This window comes from Simochromis diagramma, unplaced genomic scaffold, assembly GCF_900408965.1.
Source record: "Simochromis diagramma unplaced genomic scaffold, fSimDia1.1 OVJJ01000676.1, whole genome shotgun sequence".
Taxonomy (NCBI): Eukaryota; Metazoa; Chordata; class Actinopteri; order Cichliformes; family Cichlidae; genus Simochromis; species Simochromis diagramma.
This window is the reverse complement of record NW_024387466.1, coordinates 245,240-268,550: the sequence shown is the minus strand read 5'-3', so window position 1 is coordinate 268,550 and position 23,311 is coordinate 245,240. Positions and strand designations below refer to the sequence as shown.

Here is a 23,311-nt window from a genome sequence, read left to right as displayed (position 1 = left end):
AGGACCTGCTCCATACACATCTTTGTGGTGTGAAGACACAAAACATAATAAGTAGCAAACAATGAAGCCTGCTTCTACAAAAGAAATGACTGTTTCATGTGATAAAGATGAATTTTAGTAACTCTTGAAAGTGGGGAAAGTGAGTAAATCTTTAACAGTGAAATTGTGCAATGAGCCTCTCTCTTAATTGGGTCAAAGTTGCTGCTGAAAACAGACACAACTCTGTTTTTCGCGGAGAAAAAACGCCATCTAGTGGACAAATGCAAAAAAGCGCTTTCAGCACTGAAAGAAGATCCATTCAAATCCATTAATCTCCTTTACTTCGAAAGCTTTGCTGAATGACACCCTGCAAAGTGTGCATTATATTTCTTATTGTTATCATTATTAGTAGTATACTCCTTTAGATTTTTTAAGGCCACCACTACTTTTATTAATTCACTTATTCAGTTTTTCAAACAAAAAAATAAAAAAAAAATGTATTGCAACCTGAAACTGGCTTTTTCCTGTAGATTCAGCTAAAGAAATGGGAACTAACAGGAATGTGTTTTTGCAACAGGCCATCAGTATCAAAGCACTCAACGGTGCTATATGAAATAAGTTCTTTGCCAAGTTGGGTATTTTGTGTTGACAGAACACTGATTCATCCTTTAAGGCCTTTTTAGTGTGTGAATGATTCCTGGGTTAGTGCTAATTGGCTTAAACAAACAAACATTTCTCTGGAAATGTTCGGGTACCGATGATCAGGACTGGACTAAAAATAAGTGACAAAACAGCCCATGTCCAGAGAAAACCTCTGGAAGACCTTCAGAAAGACTGAAGAACTATTCAACAACAGCAGTTTAAACATTATAAAAAATTCTGGCTGCTAATATAAAGAAACAAAATGTAAAGAAAAGAGTGGTGGATCAAAACTTTGTGTGGTGTCCTTGTGGCAGCAGAGATACATCAGGGGCAAGGGTACCTAGACCCGGTTTGTAGAGTACGCTTGGGGAGTGTGATCGTGTGTACAGCGTCTCTTTATGTCTGTCTCCACATTGGTTGAGGATGGAGTAAGTGCATATGAGAGCATGAGGGTGGGAATGGATGTTTGTGTCTGTGTGTGCCTGTATGTCTGTGTCTATATGTCAGGTTGGGTATCAGACGCCACCTCTCTGGGGACATCTCAGGCCCTCCAAGGTTTGGAGGCCTATCTCCCCCCACCACCACTTCCCCTGCCAGTGGCGGACTCCCTCAGACATCGGTGCGTTGGTGGTTCTTTGTGTCTGGGGATGGGCGTCCAGGTACACACCGGCTCACTCCTTGGCGGCCGCTTATCGGGGCCTGGAGCCTGGGGCTCGCTCGGGCCACTTTGGAGGTGGGGTGCCCCCGGCCTCTCGGCCTGGGGCTCGGTCACTCAGGCACAGCTGGCTGCCGGCGGAGCTCACGGGCGCGTCACTGCAACTCCCCCTGGCTTCTGCTCCGCGGCTGCTGAGTGAGCCCTCATCTGGGACTCTCCTCAGCTCTTTCTGGGACAGTGGCGCGGCTGCCCCTCTGTTGGTCTTCCTTGGTCTCTTGTGTTCTGGGGGCCTCTGGATGTCTGGAGTTTTGATCTCCTCCATACCTGCTTCATGCCCTGGAGGATGGGGCTGTGGCCCCCCCACACCCTCTAGCAGATCATTACATGAAGGAACCTTTTAAAAACGAGCGTGTCCATGCTCACAGGTGTACACACGGGTGATCACACCCACAAACTACACCCTTTTTGGCTCCTACCTCAAAGCACACTGTGTTCTGTTGATCTTATGTGCTGCACAATAATGTTTAATATTTAGTATTTACTGTCATATTCCCATATATCATTGTGATGTTGTTTATTCTATTACTCTTGTTCTCTTCTGCTTGTTTTCTTTTTTCTTTCTCAACAGGTGATCCAGGTGATCAATAGATGCATTTTTTTTTCTTTTTTTCTTTTTCTCTGCTCATTCTGTTGGTTTTTGTCTTTTGCCCTTCTCCCCCGTCCCTCTTCTCAGCTGTTTCTCTTTCCCTCTTTCTTTCTCCCCTTCTTTCCCCCAGTCAAGTCTGTCCTGTATTCAGCAAGTGAAAATAAAATAAACAATAAAAGGTGAATCAAATTGACCATTACGGCAAGGCTGGGATGGTCAATTTGGTAAAGTAAATCCGTTGGGCATCTTTCTTTGCCTTTAGACAATAATTCTGATGGCAAAAGAGCCAAACGGGACAGGCAAAAAAAAAAAAAAAAAAAAAAAGAGATACATCAGTGATACATAACCATTGTTTGGTAACCTTTTCGCCACAGCTTCAAAAGTGTCCATTTTTCAGCCAATCACAGAGCAAGCCTTCCTGATCAGTCTGGTGTCACCAACTCCAGTGACACTCCCCAAGCAGATCACAAAAAAGTACACTCTGCTCACCAAAACAGACACTCTGTGATAGGCCCCCTGGGAGCACATGCCTTTTTGACTGATCTTGATAGGACTCATTCCATAGTATAACTACTAGCCCTACTACCATCTCAAATTCAAGGTCAAATTCCGTGCAATGAGGACATCAGAGACAGGCCACGGAGTTCCCAGCCTCCTCCTTATTGTTAAATCATGACCTCTGAGCTTAACTGAGGAAAGTGAGGACTGCAGTATCTTTAGATGTTTAGAGGTTCTTTTGTGACCTCCTGGATGAGTCGTTGATGTGTTCTTGGAGTAATTTTGGTAGGCCGCCTACTCCTTGGTAGGTTCACCACTGTTCCAAGTTTTCTCCACTTGTGAATAATGGCTCACTGGAATCTCAAAGGCTTAAAAATTATAACTCTTTCCAGAGCGACAGATGTCAGTGACTTTGTTTCTGTGGCAGTAGTCTTTAGATCATACCATGATGTGCTGCTTTTTGAGCTCTTCACTTTATCAGACAGGTCCCATTAAAAAAAAACAACAACAACAACAAAAGCAAACAAACTGCATTTTGTATTTACTCAGGTCATCTTTATTTAATATTAAAATTGCAAACCCCCCCCCAAAAAAAAAAAAGAAATCAAGAAGGGGGCAAATAACTTTTCACAACACTATGGAGGTGATTTAAATACTTATAGACAAAAGAAAATGAGATGCGTACTGTAAAAGAAAAAACAAAATACAGGAAACCAGATCCATGATATAATCCTTTATTTTAACCCATGGGATTTCATTTTTACAGTGCATTTCTTTACAACAATAAATCATTAAGTGACAGGTTTTAGCCACCACTACGGATCAGATAACTATGTATGTTACATTTCTGAGCTCCTCAAAGATTTCAACTTCATAAACACCGTGCAAAAGATTCCAAATATTAGACGATGATAACTACAAAGGTAACGAATCCAGTGATATCTGATTATCCACTGACATTGTTAGCCTCTTGTTATCAAACTCTCAGTTAATCTTTAGTCATCTCAGTGTTATTAAGCAGCTAGCTATCTGTACCATTAAACATACAGAGAGGTGGCCGATTAGAAACCTGCTGCCATCCATAACAAAGAAATATCCTTTGAAAAGAAAAAAAAAAAAAAAAAAAAAAAAAAAAAAGAGAGAGAGACAAAACAAAATATGGCACCATTGTCTCAACAACCAGTAGACAAACATTTTTAAGGGGACTGTTGCCAAACTACCCTTAAAAACAAAAAACTAAGAGCTCTGTTCAGTCCTCAGCATGTGGAGGAGTCAGTCAGATGGACATAGAGCTTTATGTGGACACCAAGCCATTCGACTAGAGGAACATCAGCACAACCCTTCAGTCACATCTTCCAAGCACCTTCAAATGACTCATCTGAAGAAGACTTCACAGAAACCTGCTGCCTCCCACCCTCATTCTGTCCCCGCAAAACCACATCAGTGTGCGCCACACATCCCTCAGAGCGTTGCACCGCGACTATACCAGAGAAAAGCATAGATAAAACACACAACCACATCGACTGTGCACATACAAAACACAGTGCAGCAATGAACATGTACACGACCTACCAAATGCACGTTAACATAAACCCAGTCCAGTTATCCATCACATGTTACATTCAGGCTCCGAGAGGACAAAAAAAACAACAACAGCAAAAAAGATGCAATGGCAAAGTAAACAGCAGATTTCTCCCTTTTGCTCAAGTTTGGTCACAAGTGCCCTCCATTACATGACAGCTAGTAGTGCACAAAATAAGAATACAAAATTAGACTTTTAAATACTGTAGCAGCATTTCTTTTCTTTTAAAGTTGAAAGCCTCCAGTAGTACAGGTACAGGCTTTGGAGTCCCCCGACACGTGGAAGGGTGAGCGATTGTCCTCTGAACTGCGAGACGGTGTCCGTCAGGAGGGTGCAGGTGTTTGGTACTAAAAGGTGTGTGGACAGGTTGGAGATGTGTCTCAGGCGGGGGCACCACTAGAGGACTGAGCCGTGTGGAGGCAGCAGGACGCTGCGGCGCTTAGGCCTAAAAATGTCTTTGACCAACCCCCTCCTCCACCTGCTAGCATGCCTTAGCAATCCCTTCTATTACAGTCTATACGTACATCTCCGTTTTTAAAGCCCAGCGTCCCAAAGAGTAACAACTGCTCCTCATTCCCGCCCCTGCAGCCAAACTACAACTGATTGGCGGTAAAAACAGCGCACAGCTCATCAGTCCCATACGAGCAGGACAAAGCCGAGGCGACAATGCTTCAGAGGTTTCTCTCAGCTGGAGGCTGTAGCGATGGCCTTCTTAAGCTGCTGGCTACGGATCTCGCGGGTGCGGGACTCGAGGAGCAGGTCGTGGCAGGTGTTGCACACCAACACGGGGTCGTAAAGCTGCTGGTCTGGGATGGGAAGCTTCAGGTGACAACAGTCTTTACAGAACACATTACCACAGTTCCTGAAAATGGAGAACACATGTAACGTTATTAATAGGACAAATAATATTTGATGTGAAGGTTTCTAAGACATTTTAGATACCAAACGTATAAGATTTCAAAATAAAAGATCCTCAGGACCCAGAGAGGGCAAAAATGAAAAGGCTAAATGCAGATTATGGATTGATGAGCAGCACAAACAGCTTTCCGCTTCTTCCTGAAGCACATTTAAAGGTCTTTTCACACATGGCAACTTTACTGCATTCCATCCGTCTCTATTGCATTTGGGAACGGAAACACAAGTCATTGTTTACATACATTATAAATCAGCTGATTCTATTTATTACATGTTGGAAAACTTGCTGTGTTTAAGTTACATAAAAAATGGATCTAACAGTTGAACACATGCCCTGCTCAGAGTGCTGCTCTGCCTGTGAATATGAATTTTCCCCCCTGCCTAAAATGTCTCAGTGGAGCATATAATTAATTCCCCAGTGAGTCAAGAGCCTTTGATGCTGAAACCAAAGCTTGGAAAATGCACAGCAAATTGTCTTTTAAAGGCATGCTGCTGCTTTGGCAGAGTCACTGTGCAACTAAAGAGTGCAGAGAGAAACAGACATACAAAATATACAAACACAGCTAGCTTTTAAAAGGAAACAGATCTCTTAGACAAGTGCTAATCGTGAAGCAGCTTCACTTCAAATGCGAAAAAATATTAAGGCTTAAATGTTAAGAAGAATTTGCACAGCATTTGGAAAATGTACTTATTCTTTCTTGTTCAGAGTGAGACGATGAGACTAATCTTGTACTTGATGTTAACCAGCAGCTGGTCAGATTAGCTTAGCACAAAGACTGAAAACCGGCTGAACAGTTTGTCTGGTTTTATTCAAACAGCAACCAAATTTGCCTTCAAAACTGCGCCAGAATAAATGGAATAGCTGAGCACATAATTGCCCAGTAACACAGCAACAAGATGCTTTCACACTGCTGACAGCTAGCAAAGCTAGCATTAGTTAACCTGAGCTAACAGGCTTATGGCTGAAGCTTCACATTTACTTAATCTGAGCAAATACGTAAACACAAATATTTCCACACTAATATTAATCTAGTCTAATCTTGGCATTTATCTATTTTGTCCTCCAAGTTTGAGCACTTGTTGGAAAAATTAACAACAAAAAAGAAACACAATGAAGTCTCTACCTGCAGTGGTGACGTCTCTTGGCTATCCAGAACTCACAGTCACAGTTGAAACAATGGGAGGCCATGTGGTCGGGCACCCACCTCGTAACCTACACACAGAGATAGGTATCAGAAAAGTGTGAGACATAGCTCTGCTCCTGGACATGCAAGTGAGAAGTGAGTGGGAACAAGAAAGGAAGCGTGAAGACAGAAGCTCTGTAGGACACTCACCTCAGTGTCCCTGGGCTCCACTCGATCCCAGCTGCCCTCGGACAGACGGTCCTCGCTGTGGGTAGACAGAGAATCTTCCTCATTGCTGTTGTCTGACTCACGCAGACATGTCTAAGGAGAGAACAGAATGAGATCAGAGGATGGATACAAATAAGAACCCTTCTGAAAATAATTGAGAGTAAATACTCTGAAGACAAAGAGAAATGCTTTTAGCTCTTTCAGTAAAGTCTGTGCTTAAAAAGTCACTCACAATGTCATCCTCGTACTCGACGTATGGCTCTGAGGGAGGGGTGCCATACTGTTGACTCTCAAGCCTCATCTGCAGCTGTCGCACCTGCTGTCGCAGCACCTCAACCTCCTGCTTGTAACCCGCCTCGATCTGACGCAATCTCTGCTGCACGGCATCCATCGGCACAGGCAGCCCATCGTCATCCAGGTAAGCCAGGGCCTGGGGAGGTGGTGGCGAGCTGGAAGCTGAGGGTGAGGAATAAGAGGCTGGCAGGAGCTGATGGGCTGCCAGTGAGTAGCTGGTGAGGGCAGCAGGCCCACACAGTCCAGTGTAGCCTGCACTCCTGGTAGGCCATCCAGTCTGCAGCGCACTGCTCGGACAACAGAGAGCCTCCCTGCGGCAGCACTGCGAGCCATTGGCAATGGCAAAGCCCTGGGCGCGGAGGAGTTTACTGGCAAGCCGGCGGCTCTGGTGGATGTTGGGGTGCTGGCCCCGGCTGGCACCAGAGGCAGACTGGACCAGACCCTGGACACTCTCCCAGTGGGAGCTGAGCAAGCACAGGTCCGAGAGCTGGCTCTGGGAGATCAGAGGGCGAGCAGTGACCTGGATGCAGTCTACAGGAGCTGCCGCTAACACGCGCTCTCTTCCACTCGCCCCATTTGTCCTCGTGTCCTCCTCCTCCTTCCGGGGTTGAGCTTGTGGCTGAAACTCAGGCTGCTCCTCATCATTCAAAGTATTCTGCGTAAATTCCTGGGTCACTGCAGAGGGCGAGTTGGGGGGATGATCATTCTCACCTGTAAGAGTCTCAGTGGAGTCCCCCATGGGAAGGAGTGGTGTTAGCTGCTTTACAGCCAGCAGGCTCTTTGACTGACTATCAATTTGTCCTTGAAATACAGAGGTTGGTGTGTTGGCTGCAGGTTGAGTGCTTTTGCAGGGCAGAGGTAAGCAGGGCTCTGATTTATGAGTGGGTGATGGTATACTCTCAGCAGTCCTACAAGGGCTCTCAGCCTCCATTGGAGCTTGTTGGAGTGGAGTATCTGTGATCTGATGCAAAGCTTGCATGAGGGCAGGAGTGGAAAAGGCAGTGTGAGCAAGTGTGACATCCTCACTGAGGGGGACAGGTGAGAGGGGCAGGGAAGGCAGGGGCTGCGTAGTGAAACAGGGTCCATCCACAGCCTCTTCAGCACCCACTACACCTGGGACAGCTTCTGGAGTCGGATGCACAGATTGTCCCTCTCCACTGTCCACCGCAGTGTCAGGTATGAGCTCGTTGGAGCCTTCTACAGCGGGTTCTTCCACAGCAGGTGAGGGCTCCAGTGCAGAGCGACCCTCCTGGCAGTGCTTGTTGAGATTGGGGTCGCTCGACGTTCGTGTCAGGGGCATCCCATTCTCAAAAGCTGACAGAAGGTCATCCATGGAGCGGGTCTTAGGAAGTCTGTAAATCACCAGTACATACAGATCTTATTTTTTAATGTGTATAAAATGCAGTAATACAGTTCTCCATTTTGAACTCTAGAGGGCAGTCTGACTGTTTGCCATAACATTACTAGTCAGACTGCGGCAATAGTATTGCTCAGACAAACAGACCTGTCCAGGGAACGGGAGGTAAGCTCATCTCCTGTGATGGAGGGCGGGAGGTAGAGATCCACAGAATCATCCACAGCAGTGCAGGGGGAGGAGGTGGGCAGGTAGACGGCTGTCCACAACTGTAGTGCCCGAGTATGGCAGACTGGCTGCAGCACCTGGCAGACAAATGCACCGGGAGGATAAGTACATAGTAATGGCGTCTAAGATCAAAACTCTTTGAACGTGCATCAGAAAGGATGGCAGGGAAAGTAGGATAGATTTAATCTTTAATCATACTGAAGTTCAAAATTGGAGTCACATTATCCATTAATCAAAACACTTATTGTGCTCACTGAGATTGTGACTGAAGATTATGATCATTACTATGATCAACTGTTTCCTTCAGCAAGTCACCTCACTGAACACTAACTGAAAAGCACAGTGGCTTTAAAAGGAAACACTCAGGAAGCAACTTCCAGCTGCAACTATACTAAACTACAGGGTGGGCCATTTATATGGATACACCGTAATAAAATGGGACTGGTTTGGGAAAGTCCTGTTTGTGGCACATTAGTATATGTGAGGGGGCAAACTCCTCAAGATGGGTGGTGACCATGGTGGCTATTTAGAAGTCGGCCATCTTGGATACAACTTTTGTTTTTTTCAATAGGAAGAGGGCCATGTGACACATCAAACTTATTGGTAATGTCACAAGAAAAACAATGGTGTGCTTGGTTTCAACGTAACTTTATTCTTTCATTAGTTATTTACAAGTTTCTGACCACTTATAAAATGTGTTCAATGTGCTGCCCATTGTGTTGGATTGTCAAAGCAACCCTCTTCTCCCACTCTTCACACACTGATAGCAACACCGCAGGAGAAATGCCAGCACAGGCATCCAGCATCCGTAGTTTCAGGTGCTGCACATCTCGTATCTTCACACCATGGACAATTGCCTTCAGATGACCCCCAAAGAAAGTCTAAGGGGGTCAGATCGGGAGACCTTGGGGGCCATTCAACTGGCCCACGACAACCAATCCACTTTCCAGGAAACTGTTCATCTAAATGGCCACCATGGTCACCACCCATCTTGAGGAGTTTGCCCCCTCACATATACTAATGTGCCACAAACAGGACTTTAATATCACCAACCATTCCCATTTTATTACAGTGTATCCATATAAATGGCCCAGCCTGTACAAAAGCTGTGAAAACCGGCAGGTACCATGTCATGAGAAGGGATGTAGAGGAAGTTCTGGAAGTTCTTGTTTGCTGTGCGAAGCAGAGACCACACAGAGCAGGTGCGTTTGTAGATATTCTTTGCCTCCCTTTCACGAGCGTTGTTGCACAGAAACGTGCCGTAAAGACACGAGTATGTGTGCTGCACCAACTTGACCTGGACATGTGAAGAAGATGCATCAAGTCAGGCCTTTAATTACAGCACTGATTAACTTTAACTCTCATTGTCGGTGTGTGTGAGACAGCTGACTGATGTGAAACATGACCATGTGACCCAAGACTTTATTCATTAGGCCAAATGTATGGTTTCATGTAATCCTGGCCACTTTTTGAAGTTTAAAGAACATGTAGAGATTAATGCGTAAGACAGACTAGTATAGAGTGCTGTCCAACCACCCACCAGGAAGGCCTCGTTGAACTCAAACAGGCAGGGGAACTGTTTGAGCAGCTGGTGAACACAATCCAGCCACTGCAGGAAGACGGGACACTGCTCGCTCACATCGTCTGAGTTCTCCTGGTGGCCACAGCGGTCCCCAAACTTATGACCAAAGTCCAGCCATTCAGTCTCTACGAGCACCTGGAAACCCTGTGGATAGCACAGAAGTCAGTACCAAAAGCAACAAGAGAATCCAGCAAAATAAGTGCTTACCATATCTATGAGAATATGCCTGCATGTCATTTAAAAATCAAATACATTAGATTAATACTGAACTGTGCAGATGCTCACCTCTAATGTCCTGTAGTAGGGGTCCAGCAGGACCTTGGCGAGGGCTACAATCTGAGGCGTGCGGTCCCACCCGTCTGAGCAGTGTACCAGGACAGGACGACCGTCCCGCTCGACTGCTGAACATACCAGAGTGGCAGCCTTCAGCATGACCGACAGGTGCTGCAGCCAACGGGTGCTCTCCAGTGCTGAAAGCCAGCTGGAAACACGAGAGGGGGTTGATTAGGCAACAACTAACCTATATGGAATATGTCATAACTGAGGTAATCTGAAGACTGGATACAACATGGATTGGGTTATTTGGGTTAACTATGACAGAGCAGGGAGGCACCTCTCTGGAGGCCTTTCTGCTTCACTTCACACATTCGATGTAAAATACACACAGCTGACGTATTGAAAACACATGTAAACATGGGAACAAACGGACAGCCATAACACACATGTGCTGTTGGTTGACGTGTACAGACAGACAGCTGGCAAGCCCAGCAGGAACAGGACTGTGTTCCTGTGCCTGTGTGGTGTTGCCTTACTGTGTGGTGAACCCACTAAAACAGAGAAGGTGGAGGGAGGTGCAAATGAGGCCAGAGCCGCTCAGAGAGAAAGGTCACATAGATCGACTTACTTTCCTGGATCGGGGATCTGACTGCAGACAGCCCTGAGAGCCTGGAAACTGTTCCGGATAGCATGGATGTTGGCCATTCCCATGAACATGACCTCACAGCTGGGGTAGTACTCTGAATACAAACAAACAACAATTTGCTTTCAGTGCAACATTCATAGTCATCTAACAGTGACTGTGTGTAGTCACTGGTAGCAATAATATTGTCCATTTAGTCAAACTGGACTGCACTAAATGTGTTAGCAAGTCACTGTAGAGAGAGGGGATTGTTTCCAGAATGGAAAAGCAGCACTTTGTTAAACAGATGTGTGATCAAAAGCTACACGAAGAACATTTTAAACTTGCTCTGTAAAGGATGATTTCTATAAGACAGGTCTAACAGCATGAGCACTGACAAGAATTAAAATGTGTGCAAAAGCTACAAATCACAACCAATATCCTCTAAACTGCCATCATAGCAGAGCCTAACTGAAAGCCATTAGTTTTAAATATTCAAGCTGATCAAGGAAAAAGTTGAATTAAGATATAATTACCCATATACTTGTCCAGCTGGCTTTAGTATTATTCAAATTGTTTCTGATTGTTACATAAGTAATTAAAAAATAATTAAGCTCCATAGAGCTGAGAGGAATTATAAAGTTGGATATTAAAATTATGTTAAGTCACCACAAGCAGTGTTTTTACTCAGTACTCTAAAATTGCCTGTTTTACTTCTCACTGAGTTTCCTGTCTGCTTGACGCAGTAGAATCAGACGCCAAATGATACACACACACTCCAGATAAGGTTCACAGATGACAATGTTTCTAGTTTAATTTGACTTTTTGAAGATGGTGCAAAATGTTTTGGGATTATGCCAACCTTCACATTCGCAGCCTCCGCCCTTAGCTCGGTTAGCCACTGCAGCAGTGTATGAGCGAGCATCCAGAATCAGCAGCTTCTGTGTCACAGTGTTGTCATTGCAGCTGGAGCCGCCCGTCAGAGATGAGTCTGGGGAAAGAGAAGATTCTGATCATTATGAGCAGACAGTGTAATGCGAATCGACCTGCCAGGGAAAGGAAGAAAGAAAGTGTGAAAGGAGGAGGACGGTGTCAAGAAGGGAAGGGAACATGATTAAGAGAAACTGACTATTTGTAACCTACTGAAAATCAATATCTCCTCATGATGAACACCACTGTGTTACCTGGTAAGTCAAGAAGCCTCCTTCCCACAGCTTCTGCAGAGAAAGACGACTGGAACTGAAATACTTCTCTCTGCACCCTTCTCTAATTGTGTTAAAAGCTCTTTTATCACTTTCTGTAATTTGACATATCTGTGTGTTCCTTATAAGTTAATATGGAGGGGAAAAAAGGAAAGCAAAACCACTGAAAAAGATACAAAGAGTTGTTTTTCTGAACTGTGAAAGCTGTGCTGACAGCTGTCCTACTTTCTGTAACTCACAATAATTACAATGCAGCAACACTGATGCATGTACTTTCTGTTAAAAAGGAGAACATTAGCAATGGAAAAAAACAAAAACAAAACACATTCCCAGCCCTGTGAATGCTTGCAAAGCTCTGAAAACACCAGAGTCCTAGCTATTAGCGGCTGTTTACAACCTGGAAATTTAGTGATCTCCTCTCAAAGTTCAAAGTGCTGATTAAAAAGAAGCTAATTAAATTTATGTTGTGCACAATAAAAGCGATTCATGTTAATCAGCTACCTTTATACTTTAAATTGGTGATGATGTATTTATGTATTTGCAGGTATCATTGAAAATGCAATTACATTACAATTTATTATGTGTTGGTTCTCTTGGAAGTAAAAGTTGATAATTAAACAACAGATAAATGCATCTCTTTCTCTCTGGTCAAAGTTTGTGAAAGAAGTCTAGAGTTAGAGAGTGTTTGGCCAGGTTTGCACAGCGTGATCTGCTGTTATGTGTCTGGATGACTGCAGAGAGAGAGAGTCTGTTTCAGACACTCACTACTGGAAGCACTCTGTTTGGTATAGGCGTGTGGGCTGCCTGAGTAGACTGCAATATGATGCGATCACTAGCTGTGACTTTAAGAAAACGAGTGAATTTAGACCCTGGATGGTTTAATTTGACAAACAGGGTCATCGCGTAATGCAGAGATGTGCAAATGGATGAGGAGTGCAAGTATGGACGTGCAAAGAAAATCAAACAGCAAGATTACCAAAATCACCATCGGAAGAGTCAGTAGCTTCCCCGCGTTGTCGATTTGTTTGTGCACCCTTTGTTCCGCTGTCCATCTGACAGGCCTTAGCGATGGACGTAACTAGATACTCATCATCTGTGTTCCTCCAGCCCCACCAGCTAATCTCAGGCTGGCTACAGCGGGCGATCACTGCTCCGTTCTTCTGGTGCCTGGAAACGAAGGTTACAGAGTTAATTAACCTAAAATGATGGATTTTCTTCAGCTTGCACCCATATAAGCTGGAGAAAACATGCACACAAAGTTACCTGTAGACCACCACTGGGATCCTCTTCCAGGATCTAAAAGAAGCCACACTCTCCAGCTCCTTGTCAGTGATCCAGATTGGAATCAGAAGCTTCTGTGGGTAGCTGGAGCACAGCCTACAGGATGAACAGGTAGTTAGAGGTTCTAAAGCATAGGTGTCAAACTCTGGCCCGCAGGCCAAATTTGGCCCGCAGCCTAATTACATTTGGCCCGCGAAGCCATACCAAATTACTATTAGAGCTGGCCTACTGGTATTATACAGCTAATATATATATTGTTTAGTATTAAGCTTTGCTTGTTCCATATTCAGTTTTTCAGCAAAACTTGTTTGAGTCCATAAGAAAAGATTCATTCTTATATCTGGAGGAAGATTTTTTTTCAATAAATATTAATGTTAGCCCGCGACTTTGTTCCAGTTTTGAATTTTGGCCCACTGTGTATTTGAGTTTGACACCCCTGTTCTAAAGGAAGTTTTAAAACAGTTTATAATGCTGCATTATCTTTTGATGAGGAAAACCAAGATGAAACTGGCTGCAAAAGGACATTCCCTAAAATGTTCTGGTTTTCAGGGTCACTGCAGCATCAATATCTCAGCTAGACCAGAAAACAAATCAGAAACCTCCATCTGTCTCTGCTTTCTCCTCTTTCTCTCCCAGGATACTTTCTTCAAATTCTATTCACTTGCTCAGAGTCTAATAGCAGGAGGGAGAGAGACTGTGTGTGTGTGTGTGTGTGTGTGTGTGTGCGTGCGTGTGTGTGTATAAAATACAGTGCTGAGTCATGGGCCTCAGCAGGCTGTGACTTGTTTAATTAGCCAGTTGTCCTATGTGTGTGTGTGTGTGTGTCTGTCTCAGTGGGGTGTGTTCTCCTGGGCCCTCCAAACAGACTGACCGTTTTTTTTTGTAGCATTTATTTACCCAGACTGCAAAGGAGACCCCGATGTACAGGTGCACACACTCATACACCCATTCAGTCTATTGTTTCTACTTAGGTGACTGCCTTAATACAGTTTATCTTAGGCTGAACTACCCAACCTGGTAGCCTCAGCGCACTGTTAGTTTCAATGACAGGGAAAATTGCAGCTTTAAAGACATCCTAGATTAGCCATTAGCTTGTCTTGTTTAAAGTGTACCTATTGGACATCCATTAATCAATTAAGACTTCTAGTCACAGTGGACGATGATGAAAACATCAAAGTCATATATCTAAAAGATGTGGAATTTGCTTCTAGGTGTTGCCTTTCACTTTGAGGTCCCCTTTTCTTCCCTCCCATCCCTGGTGACACTCTCATTCTGAAAAACCTTGGATCTCATCAAAAAGTAACTAACTCTAAAATTCTGACACTTATATTACCAACCAGAGTTCCCACTCTGGCAGAGCTCTCAGAAATCTCACAGAAACACTGCCATTCACCGTCAACTATCCAATCATTACTCTTTATCATGACACCATTCTATACTAATAAAACTAGATGCAGTCATCGGGATATACCTGCTGTGCTTTTCATGGTTAAGCATCAGTGACATACTTGTAGTTGCAGTTGATATCAGACACTCTCCAGATGTTTTGAGTATCGAAGCCCATCCTCTTGACCTCCATTTCCATTCTCTGACGTACATGATCACCTACAAACACACATAGAACATGGTGCGAGGGTATAAATGAAAAATGCCCTCTCAAACATTTACTTGTTCTAAAACTGTGAACGAATGTGTGTGAACCTGGGCGACAAAGATGAAGGTGCTGATCTTCATCGTCAGCGCTGCCTCCTAGACACCACGCGTGATAGGCCAGGGCGAACAGGTCCTCCAGCCGTGATGGGTGTGCTATGGCCCGGTTCAGACGTTTGACCCACTCCTGGCACTGCTTGAAAGTTGCAAAGTGGCATCTGTGGAGATTAGAAAGATTAGTGAGATCCAACAAACCCTTCATGCACTGGGGACTAGGAGAAAAACAAAACAAAACAAATCAGCTGTTCTGTGATTTCCCAGCCTTTAAACCAGAGTAGTAATGTGGTTGCTTAATAATGTGGAACCAAAATGCTGCTGGGCACATCTGCTACCGAGTATGCGACAGTTCCACTGGTTTTAAACTTTACAGATGTTCATGAACACAAAGATGAGAATTTACCAACACCCTTTATTACCTTTGAAACCTTAGTTTCAAAGAAGTATTATCTACATATTATTTTACATTTCCTATCTAAGGTGGGTGAATGACAGTGCGTCACAAGTTGTGACTGAAATCATCAATGACTACAAGTACAGTTCTGCAATAACACATAATTTGACTTTTTCTCCATGTCAAGTCCTTTTACATTATTGCTTAATTTGATCTCAAGTAAGTCAAACTGAACTCCAAATTCAGTCAGTCTGTTGTTATGTGTACAATTTACAATTGGTAATGTGTAATATGAACAGTTTCCTAAATGAACCCATAGTATTACTAATTCAAATGTGTATCAGAGTACTGTGCTGTAAGAGAGTGTAAGAGTGAGGGGCTCTTCTTACCTGACAACTTTAGAGTCTTTGCAAATGATGTGCAACTGGAACATATCTCTGCTCTCTACACTTTCTATCAGCCTGAGAGGCACCTGCAGAGGGAGACAGAGAGCACGTGCATTTAGCCTGATGGCCCACTGTGTGAGCAGACAGCACACTGGCAGAGAAATTACCACCCTCTGGTCTAGTACAGACTGTATCCAGGTTAGACACACTAAGTAAACCTTTAACCTGACTGCAGAGGAACAAAAGGCCACACTGGTGTTCCAACTTTGCCTCTAGAACTGTTATGATACCACGTGACAGCTACAAACCTGCCGTCTCTTATGCTTTTCAAGCAGGTAAGTGGTACTTTAGAGTAAGATGTTAATGAACCCCCGACGAGGTTTAAAAAATCCCTTATGGACAAACCTTTGAGCATAAGGACTATGTATGCGCACTTTTTTACAAATAATGGTCAGTTTAATTCAAGAGAAAGAGTGCTGGCGACACAGTCATTTCACAAAATGATTAATCCATCTACCACTCTGCTGAATGTAAATTACAGTTTGGCCTCAGTGCATCCCAATCATGTAAAGTGAAGAGGAGCTTAATGACAGCTGTCTAGACTATGGCAGAGGGTGATGTTTTATCATATGGTACTCACAGATATGTCAATGTCCACACCTGGGTAGGTCTAAAACACAGTGACACCATGGAGCACAGACAAGGAGAGAAGGAGGGAGGGAAGAAATAAGACAGGAGGAAATGGAAAAAAACAAAACAACAAACTATTAAACCCAAAAAGGAGGCATTGGGAAATGAAGAGTTAAAAGGAAAGTAAACACCAAAGAGGCTGCGAGATGAAAAGACAACCGAGCGCATCACGCTGTGCACTATTTGTAGCACATGGCCAAGTCAAATGGAAATCATGACGAGAAAGACAAACACAGGCGGGAGTAAAGGGCAAGAAAACAGCTTAAAAGTAAGAGGCTGTAAAGAGTTGTGAAGGGGAGGTGTGGGTGAAAGGTTGTTTGCTGGCATTCATACAGTTCATGTGTGCTTCTGGGGTCAAGGCAGGAGTCTGTCTAAGTAGGAAATCAGTTTGATAAGGACTGTTAGTCTGTGACATTTGAACTTTGTGTGGTAATCTCACTCTCCTCTGCTTAAAGTTAAGGTGAGGACGTGCCTCGGTGATTGGCCCTCGCCACCTCCTTCGTTTTTAAAACTGTCATCTTTTCCAGAAGCTGAATCCTTCTGGAAAAGATGACATGGATTTGGGAAGAAGGATTTTCATTGCCAGTGAATGCAAACAACCAGCCTGTTTGTATTTGAGCAAGGCCTGACGTCAGCAGGAGCGAGCTGGTGGAGAGCACTGCCAGCCTGGATGTCACATTAAACCTTTGTGGTTTCAGGATTAGAGGGTCTAGTGCTCCTGTGATTTCACCTTGGTACAAACAACTACATGCCAAGTAAGCTAAAAGTGCTCAATGGGTACCCCATTGAAAGTTTATTTGCCTTGTTGCCACAGTTATTTCTTAATGAAAACTTATATGGGGGAAGGGAAAAAGTCTAATTGCATCCAAACTAAACATCCTTCCCTCTCCTCTGCTGGTGGCATAGGGCTCTGGCAGAAGTGACAGTTCTGTGATTCTTTGTTAGGTTTGTTGTCGGAGACATGCACTCACATTGATGACTGAGTCCTTGAACTTGATGTGAAGTCTGTAGTTAGAAATGGCAATGATGGCTTCATCAGCACGGCCAAGATATTCCACACCTTCCCCCTGAAGAACTGGGAACGGCACCTGCAAAGACCCAAAAACAATGGAACTGTTTAAGTCTCATGTGCATGAAACATTACACCAGCACGCATTTAACAGCTTTATTCAATCTACTGGAAGTCTAATCCTGACAGAACATATTATGTTAATGCTGCGTCCTCAGTTTTGGTGCAACTCATTCTAAATATTGATTGTGGGAATGTCATTTTTGGACAATGACAAATTAAATTTAACTTGGTCAAAAAAAGAAAAAAAGTAATCTCAGAGCAAAACAGCAAGATATGTGACATGATCTGTTAAGCTCCTTGTCATACTTTTAGAGGTACTTAAACTCAAATATCATATTGGCACGGCATTTCATTTTTATAAGCAATACCCAGCATAGCTGACAGCTTGTGATCATCCTGTCAGAGTAATATTGAAGATAAAAGAAAAAGAGGGACATGAGAAAAAGCGTGCATGTGTAGCTGTCCAATTAGGGCATATGAGTTTTACAGAAGAGCCTTTGTTAGCACAGAGGGGCTTGTTGGTGGGAGGGAGACTGTCTGCTCCGGTGTAGAGGGAGAGGGATCCCAAACTGTCCATTAACATTCCATGGCCATTTGATTAGTCGCAGCCAAGCCCTGGCTTCAGCCGCAACGAGACCCCTACATTAAGGTAATTGCTTCCCAACAGAGGTTAACAGAACATTTTTCATTTCATTCTGAGGCAGGGTATTATCTTAAAAGTCGACAGAGTGGAAGAGACACATGGTTGCACGTGCCAACTCCTAAAACATCCTTTCATTTATCCAAAACCAGAAGCTTTTAATCAGTTTCAGACCAGCTGCTCTTGTTGTTATTCTGTTTACTTTACTGCTTTTTCAATATAATTAAAAAAAAGATGCACTGAAACAAAAGATCTTGAATAAATGGTGTTGACCAGGAGCACAAGTGTTAGATTATAAAATAACTTTGTGAAACACTCTCGGCTTGGTGATGAACTGGGGGACTGTGTTAGGCCCATTCCGTCTTGACTAAAACACACTTTTTTTACTTAGTTGTCACTTGGATGCGATTGGCACGAGCACAGTTATTGTGCTATGGCTGCTTCAAACTAATGAAAAGTGCGACACCGGTCTTGTTGTTGAGTTGCTAAGTAGTGAGGAAAGTGTTGCTTAGAGACAACATTACCTCATTCTGTATTAGCATGCACTGCTGAGTCATGCTGAAGAGGACCCACTAGTGCATGTTAAAAAAAGACAACATGCAGCAGAGCAAATGCAAGGCTATAGCAGGCCCACTTGAAACAGCTAACACTGCTGAAAGAAGAGCTCCACAGCACAAAAAGCTAAATGTGACCGATATTCCCATCACTCCATCTAGTCCATAGGTGTCAAACTCTGGCCCGCGGGCCAAATTTGGCCCGCAGCCTAATTACATTTGGCCCACGAAGCCATACCAAATTACTATTAGAGCTGGCCTACTGGTATTATACAGCTAATATATATATTGTTTAGCACTAAGCTTTGCTTGTTCCATATTCAGTTTTTCAGCAAAACTTGTTTGAGTCCATAAGAAAAGATTCATTCTTATATCTGAGAATCTGAAGATTTTTTTTTTCCAATAAATATTAACGTTAGCCCGCGACTTTGTTCCAGTTTTGAATTTTGGCCCACTGTGTATTTGAGTTTGACACCCCTGATCTAGTCCAACAGAATATTTACTCTCATGCCAAATTGCATAAAACTCTAAAATAAAGCAGGACTATTATGTAGAAATCCCATCGAGTAGTAAGAGGTCAAAAGATGTTGATGATGGCTGATCCATAAAAATGTTTTTAAAAAAAAAACAAAAAACAAAAAAAACCCTGATATTTATCACTGCACCTGCTGCTCATCAATAACTGAAAACTTCCACATGAATCGAGACAGGAAGCATGACGAGGGAAAAAAAAGTGTAGCTTAAACTGGGAAATGGAGCACATAGTACTCTGCGCTCAGACATCAGCAGAGCCAAATATAGGCAGCAGCAGCCCCCTCCTTCTCGGCACAATAGAGCGGGACTTTGAAATATTTTTGGGATTAAAATATTCCAGTTTTTCAACTGTCCTCCTGTCCTTGAAAGTGACAGGAGGACAAACGGCGCTGACACCTAGGTTAAGCTTAAAAACCATGTAGCTACTGACTGAGGAAAAGGACTGAGGATACCGTTTAACAATATATAAAAGGAAAACACCACAAAAGCAAAGGAAAGGTATACGAGTTCATTAAATACTGGCTCAGTGGCAGTAGAAATAAACAAATTCAGGTAGAGCGTGTACACATTTATCTGCTGTGGAAAAGACTTGAAGTGTGTTGCTAGAAGTGCCATAGTTAACATGCTGTACAGACTGCAAGCTGCATTAAACAAGCTGTGCTCCAAAAGTAGGTGCATGAGTCACTGGCAGCCAGCAAGTGCAGCAGAAGATACTGTGTCACGTTTCCTCTATGAAGCCTTCAGCAGCAGAAATATGACGAGAAAGAGGGGGAGGGAGGGTGAGTAGAAAGCCCCATTTAAAGAGGGAAAAAAAAGAAAACACTGACTTGTGAGTCGTGACTTCCGGTTTAAGCAGCCTGCCTGTTAGGACATGCACGTGAGCAAATGTACGCGCAACTGAAAGCATGCTCCATGACTTGCACGCACGCAGGAGGGAAGGCAGTAGGGTAATAAATACAGTGGGGTGGGGAAATGCCTGCAATTTGTTCGCAGTAAGAGACATCAGCTGTCAGTGAAACCATCATGGGAGAGCCTACACATGCACAAAAAGTCACACAAAAGCACAGATACAATGTGTGACTCCATGTGTGAATGCAAGGGGAAGGGAAGCAAGCGTAAGAGTGCAGAAACAGAAAGATTCTGCCATAAGAATTCAGCAGATTAAAAGACGCTCTCATAAACTTTGCTAGCAGACTATGATACAGCCATGCTTCCTTTGCACACTGCTCAGTTGGAAAAAATATACAAAATACCTTTGACACAGAGCCCTTTAAAGCATAGCACTTTAATAATAAAACATTTGAACAGGTTGATACTCCCTGCAGTTCAAGTGGCTTCAATTGAAAGCCACAAAAAAGAAACAACAGATAGTGACCCCAGGCCCCTCCTCCCTCCACTTTTCCTTTGTCCAGTGCTCCAGACACATGATGCTAAGCTCCATTAACCAGCAGACAGCCACAGAGCGCCAGCTTAACACCAGAGGGTCAAGCGCAAGTTAGCCATCACAGTTCTGCTACTTGTATCCTCACATGGAACAGACTTTGAAATCCTTCTCACTTAACTGACCTAAATGTTTCTGAACCTTTTTATCCTCTGCAGCGGCTTCTAATTTATTTATGTAAAACATTTTTGGAACAGCTTGGGGTAGTTTATTCTGCAGTATGGCTCACATATACAAACCTCTCAAGTAAAATTTCTACTGTATTTAGAAGTTGATCTTCAACAGGCCAACTACATATATGTATTTAGCCTTTTTATGTTAATAATATGAACATTTACATTTATATTCATAAAATAAATGCTTTAAAGTAGGTCAAGCACAAGTGCTCCTTTACAACCAATGCACTTAAAGAAAGGCCTGAGCCACAATTCAGTCCTTTCATATGTACATGCAAAACAACTTCCTGCTCTCCTTATTAAAGCTTTGCATAAAAATATCCCTTATCTTTACATGCTGGCTTAATTCAGAACCAGTTTTTAAAAAAAGTTTACTGAAGAGAATTTGTTTTCTTATTAGAACTCTATGATACTTTATCTGTAGAGAGTGTGGGCAATTGCTGCATTCAAATGGAAATACTTGTTATTCTAATAGCTAATTAATTTTGTCAGTGTTTAGCACAGGAAAAAGTTGAGCTACATGACAGTGAAAAAAACAAAAGCATTCCTCTGGGTCCCCATCACCATCACTTCTTCCATGTTTGACCTCAAGCTTGTCGAGTTGAGACTTGTGCAGTAATATCTCGGAAATCATGAGATGACCAGGCGTCAAGGTGAGGGTGTTTCAGAGGAACATTGATTTTATTAGCCACCAAGATTTAACATCACAACCTAGAAGTGCCACACTTGTTCCTGGTTTTCTAATATTAAGTCATGTTGCTGGGCGTGAGAGCAGATGGGACCGTGCTGTAGAAGTGGTTGTCACCTCACCTGAAGGCTTTCATCCTCCTTCACCAGCTCCTTCTGGGGGAACAAATCCTTGGCCTTGATGTACTCCAGACTGGGAGGCCCCTCTTCACCCTGTCAGACACAAACACAATCCAGCGATAGAAAGATAAATACTTCCGTCGTGATTCATGTCAACATATCAATGTGAGACTACATATGAGAAACTGAAGCAATACACAAAGTCCATATAGTTTGTTGATAGCAATACAGAAGCATGTGAAGAGACATGAAACAATCAATACAACCAAACCCAGAGTTAATATTCTCACTGCTTTTATCAGGTCCTTTGGCTCTGGTAGTTCATTAGTTCATACGTGCCAGGTAGAGTTTTGCAATCTCCTGCAGCCAGGTCAGACATCACATAGGAGATTAAAAATTTACTACGAGGGCCCTAAAATTGTACATTTGAAGAAGAAAAAGAAGTAGTACACAAGCTTGTGTTAGGTCAATGTGCCAAACCATTTAAAATGTTTATTACTTGCTTATGACTGACAGTTTTCCTGCCTGATGAATACTAATGCTGAAAAAGAAATGCAACTTTTGATGTTTGCAGTGTGTTTGCTTTGGCACTGCAGTGCAGGTGGTTACTGCAAGTGTAAAAGATACCCAGTGCTGCCTATCACAAACCAGTGCACTATGTGACTGGGTGTAGTGCAAACAAAGATACTGTGATTAACTTGAGGATTTTACCTTTTAAAAAAAAAAAAAAAGAAAAGAAAAAAGAAAAGAAAAGAAAAGGTTTTTCATTAGTCATGCTTCACTATAGTTTAAAAAGTTCCTTGGGGCATAAAAAAATACATACAGATAATAAATGTAACTATTTTGATTGCAAATATGATTTGCAAATATTTCTCAGTTTCTTAGAAATTACAAACAAACAAAAAACAAAAACAAAAAACAGCTGCAGTCTTTTCAAGTTCACTTCTCTTCTAATAGATGGTCGGCTAAAATTAGACTGCAACACTTTAAGGAGTGGCGGAGATGAGAACGAGAGGAACAATGATGGCAGTCGAGTCTGTCCTTGAAGCTTAGGGGCCTGTGTCCAACTCAGGCTGAGCAAATATGTTCATCAGGTCATACTTCAATCACTGGACTTAAAGGGGTAAAAAGCAATCACATGATGAAACTGAAGGACATGCCCTTGGCTTGGCTATTCTCTTTAATCCCTATTCTAAAAACACCAATGTTTTGCAAATAATTTTTTATAATCTTTTTTTTTTTTAAACTTCATAATTCAAAAGTAAGCACATTAAGCAAATTAACATCTTCCCCAATATACCATTCTATACTCTATAGTGTATATAGTATGGTACATTAGTGTGGTACATGTCCAACAATTTTCTAGCTTTGTGCTATAACACGAATAAGTTCCAATCCTTCTCGTTCAGGTGCTGTGTCATTTCTGCCACTTTACTGCTCTGCTGGATTTTCACTTTTCCATTTGAGTACGACCCTGTGTCATTTTGGTTTTATAATAAAATCAGAAATAGAGGCCTAACTGGGTGGTTTATTTCTGTGAATCACATCCACTGAATCTTCTAGCATCCCACCAAGATAGCTATAGTATATTTAAAAAAAAAACAAATAAACCACACAACAGCAAAGTATCAGTTAGGTGAAATTATTGAATTTTAAAAAGCAAAATGAAAAAAAGATCCCAGTATTGTGTTTGAAAATGTTGTTTAATTTTAAAATACGGATTCGAATACAAGACAGTAAGAACAAAGTGAAATTAACCTGAAAATGAAAAACCTTTAACACTGCATCCCAAGAGGAGGACA

General features: G+C 42.8%; 1 protein-coding gene across 5 annotated transcripts in view; it reads right to left on the bottom strand.

Moving 5' to 3' along the window:
• Positions 1–3,138: 3,138 nt before the first annotated feature.
• Positions 3,139–23,311, bottom strand: part of mtmr4 (myotubularin related protein 4) — a 43,070-nt gene continuing 22,897 nt past the window's right edge. For 3 of the 5 annotated variants that reach the window (XM_040014604.1, XM_040014603.1, XM_040014601.1), the window contains 17 exons: positions 21,513–21,602; positions 17,257–17,373; positions 15,599–15,681; positions 14,810–14,976; positions 14,617–14,713; positions 13,091–13,204; positions 12,804–12,994; positions 11,488–11,616; positions 10,632–10,743; positions 10,013–10,208; positions 9,686–9,871; positions 9,272–9,442; positions 8,068–8,222; positions 6,502–7,915; positions 6,252–6,362; positions 6,042–6,130; positions 3,139–4,864 (listed from right to left, as the gene is read on the bottom strand). In XM_040014604.1, the coding sequence (XP_039870538.1) occupies positions 4,687–4,864; positions 6,042–6,130; positions 6,252–6,362; positions 6,502–7,915; positions 8,068–8,222; positions 9,272–9,442; positions 9,686–9,871; positions 10,013–10,208; positions 10,632–10,743; positions 11,488–11,616; positions 12,804–12,994; positions 13,091–13,204; positions 14,617–14,713; positions 14,810–14,976; positions 15,599–15,681; positions 17,257–17,373; positions 21,513–21,602 (3,600 nt within the window). In that variant the 3' untranslated portion in view covers positions 3,139–4,686. Of the gene's footprint in view, positions 4,865–6,041; positions 6,131–6,251; positions 6,363–6,501; positions 7,916–8,067; positions 8,223–9,271; positions 9,443–9,685; positions 9,872–10,012; positions 10,209–10,631; positions 10,744–11,487; positions 11,617–12,803; positions 12,995–13,090; positions 13,205–14,616; positions 14,714–14,809; positions 14,977–15,598; positions 15,682–16,235; positions 16,268–17,256; positions 17,374–21,512; positions 21,603–23,311 lie in introns of those variants that run through there. The other 2 variants (XM_040014602.1, XM_040014605.1) reach the window with 2 other exon arrangements.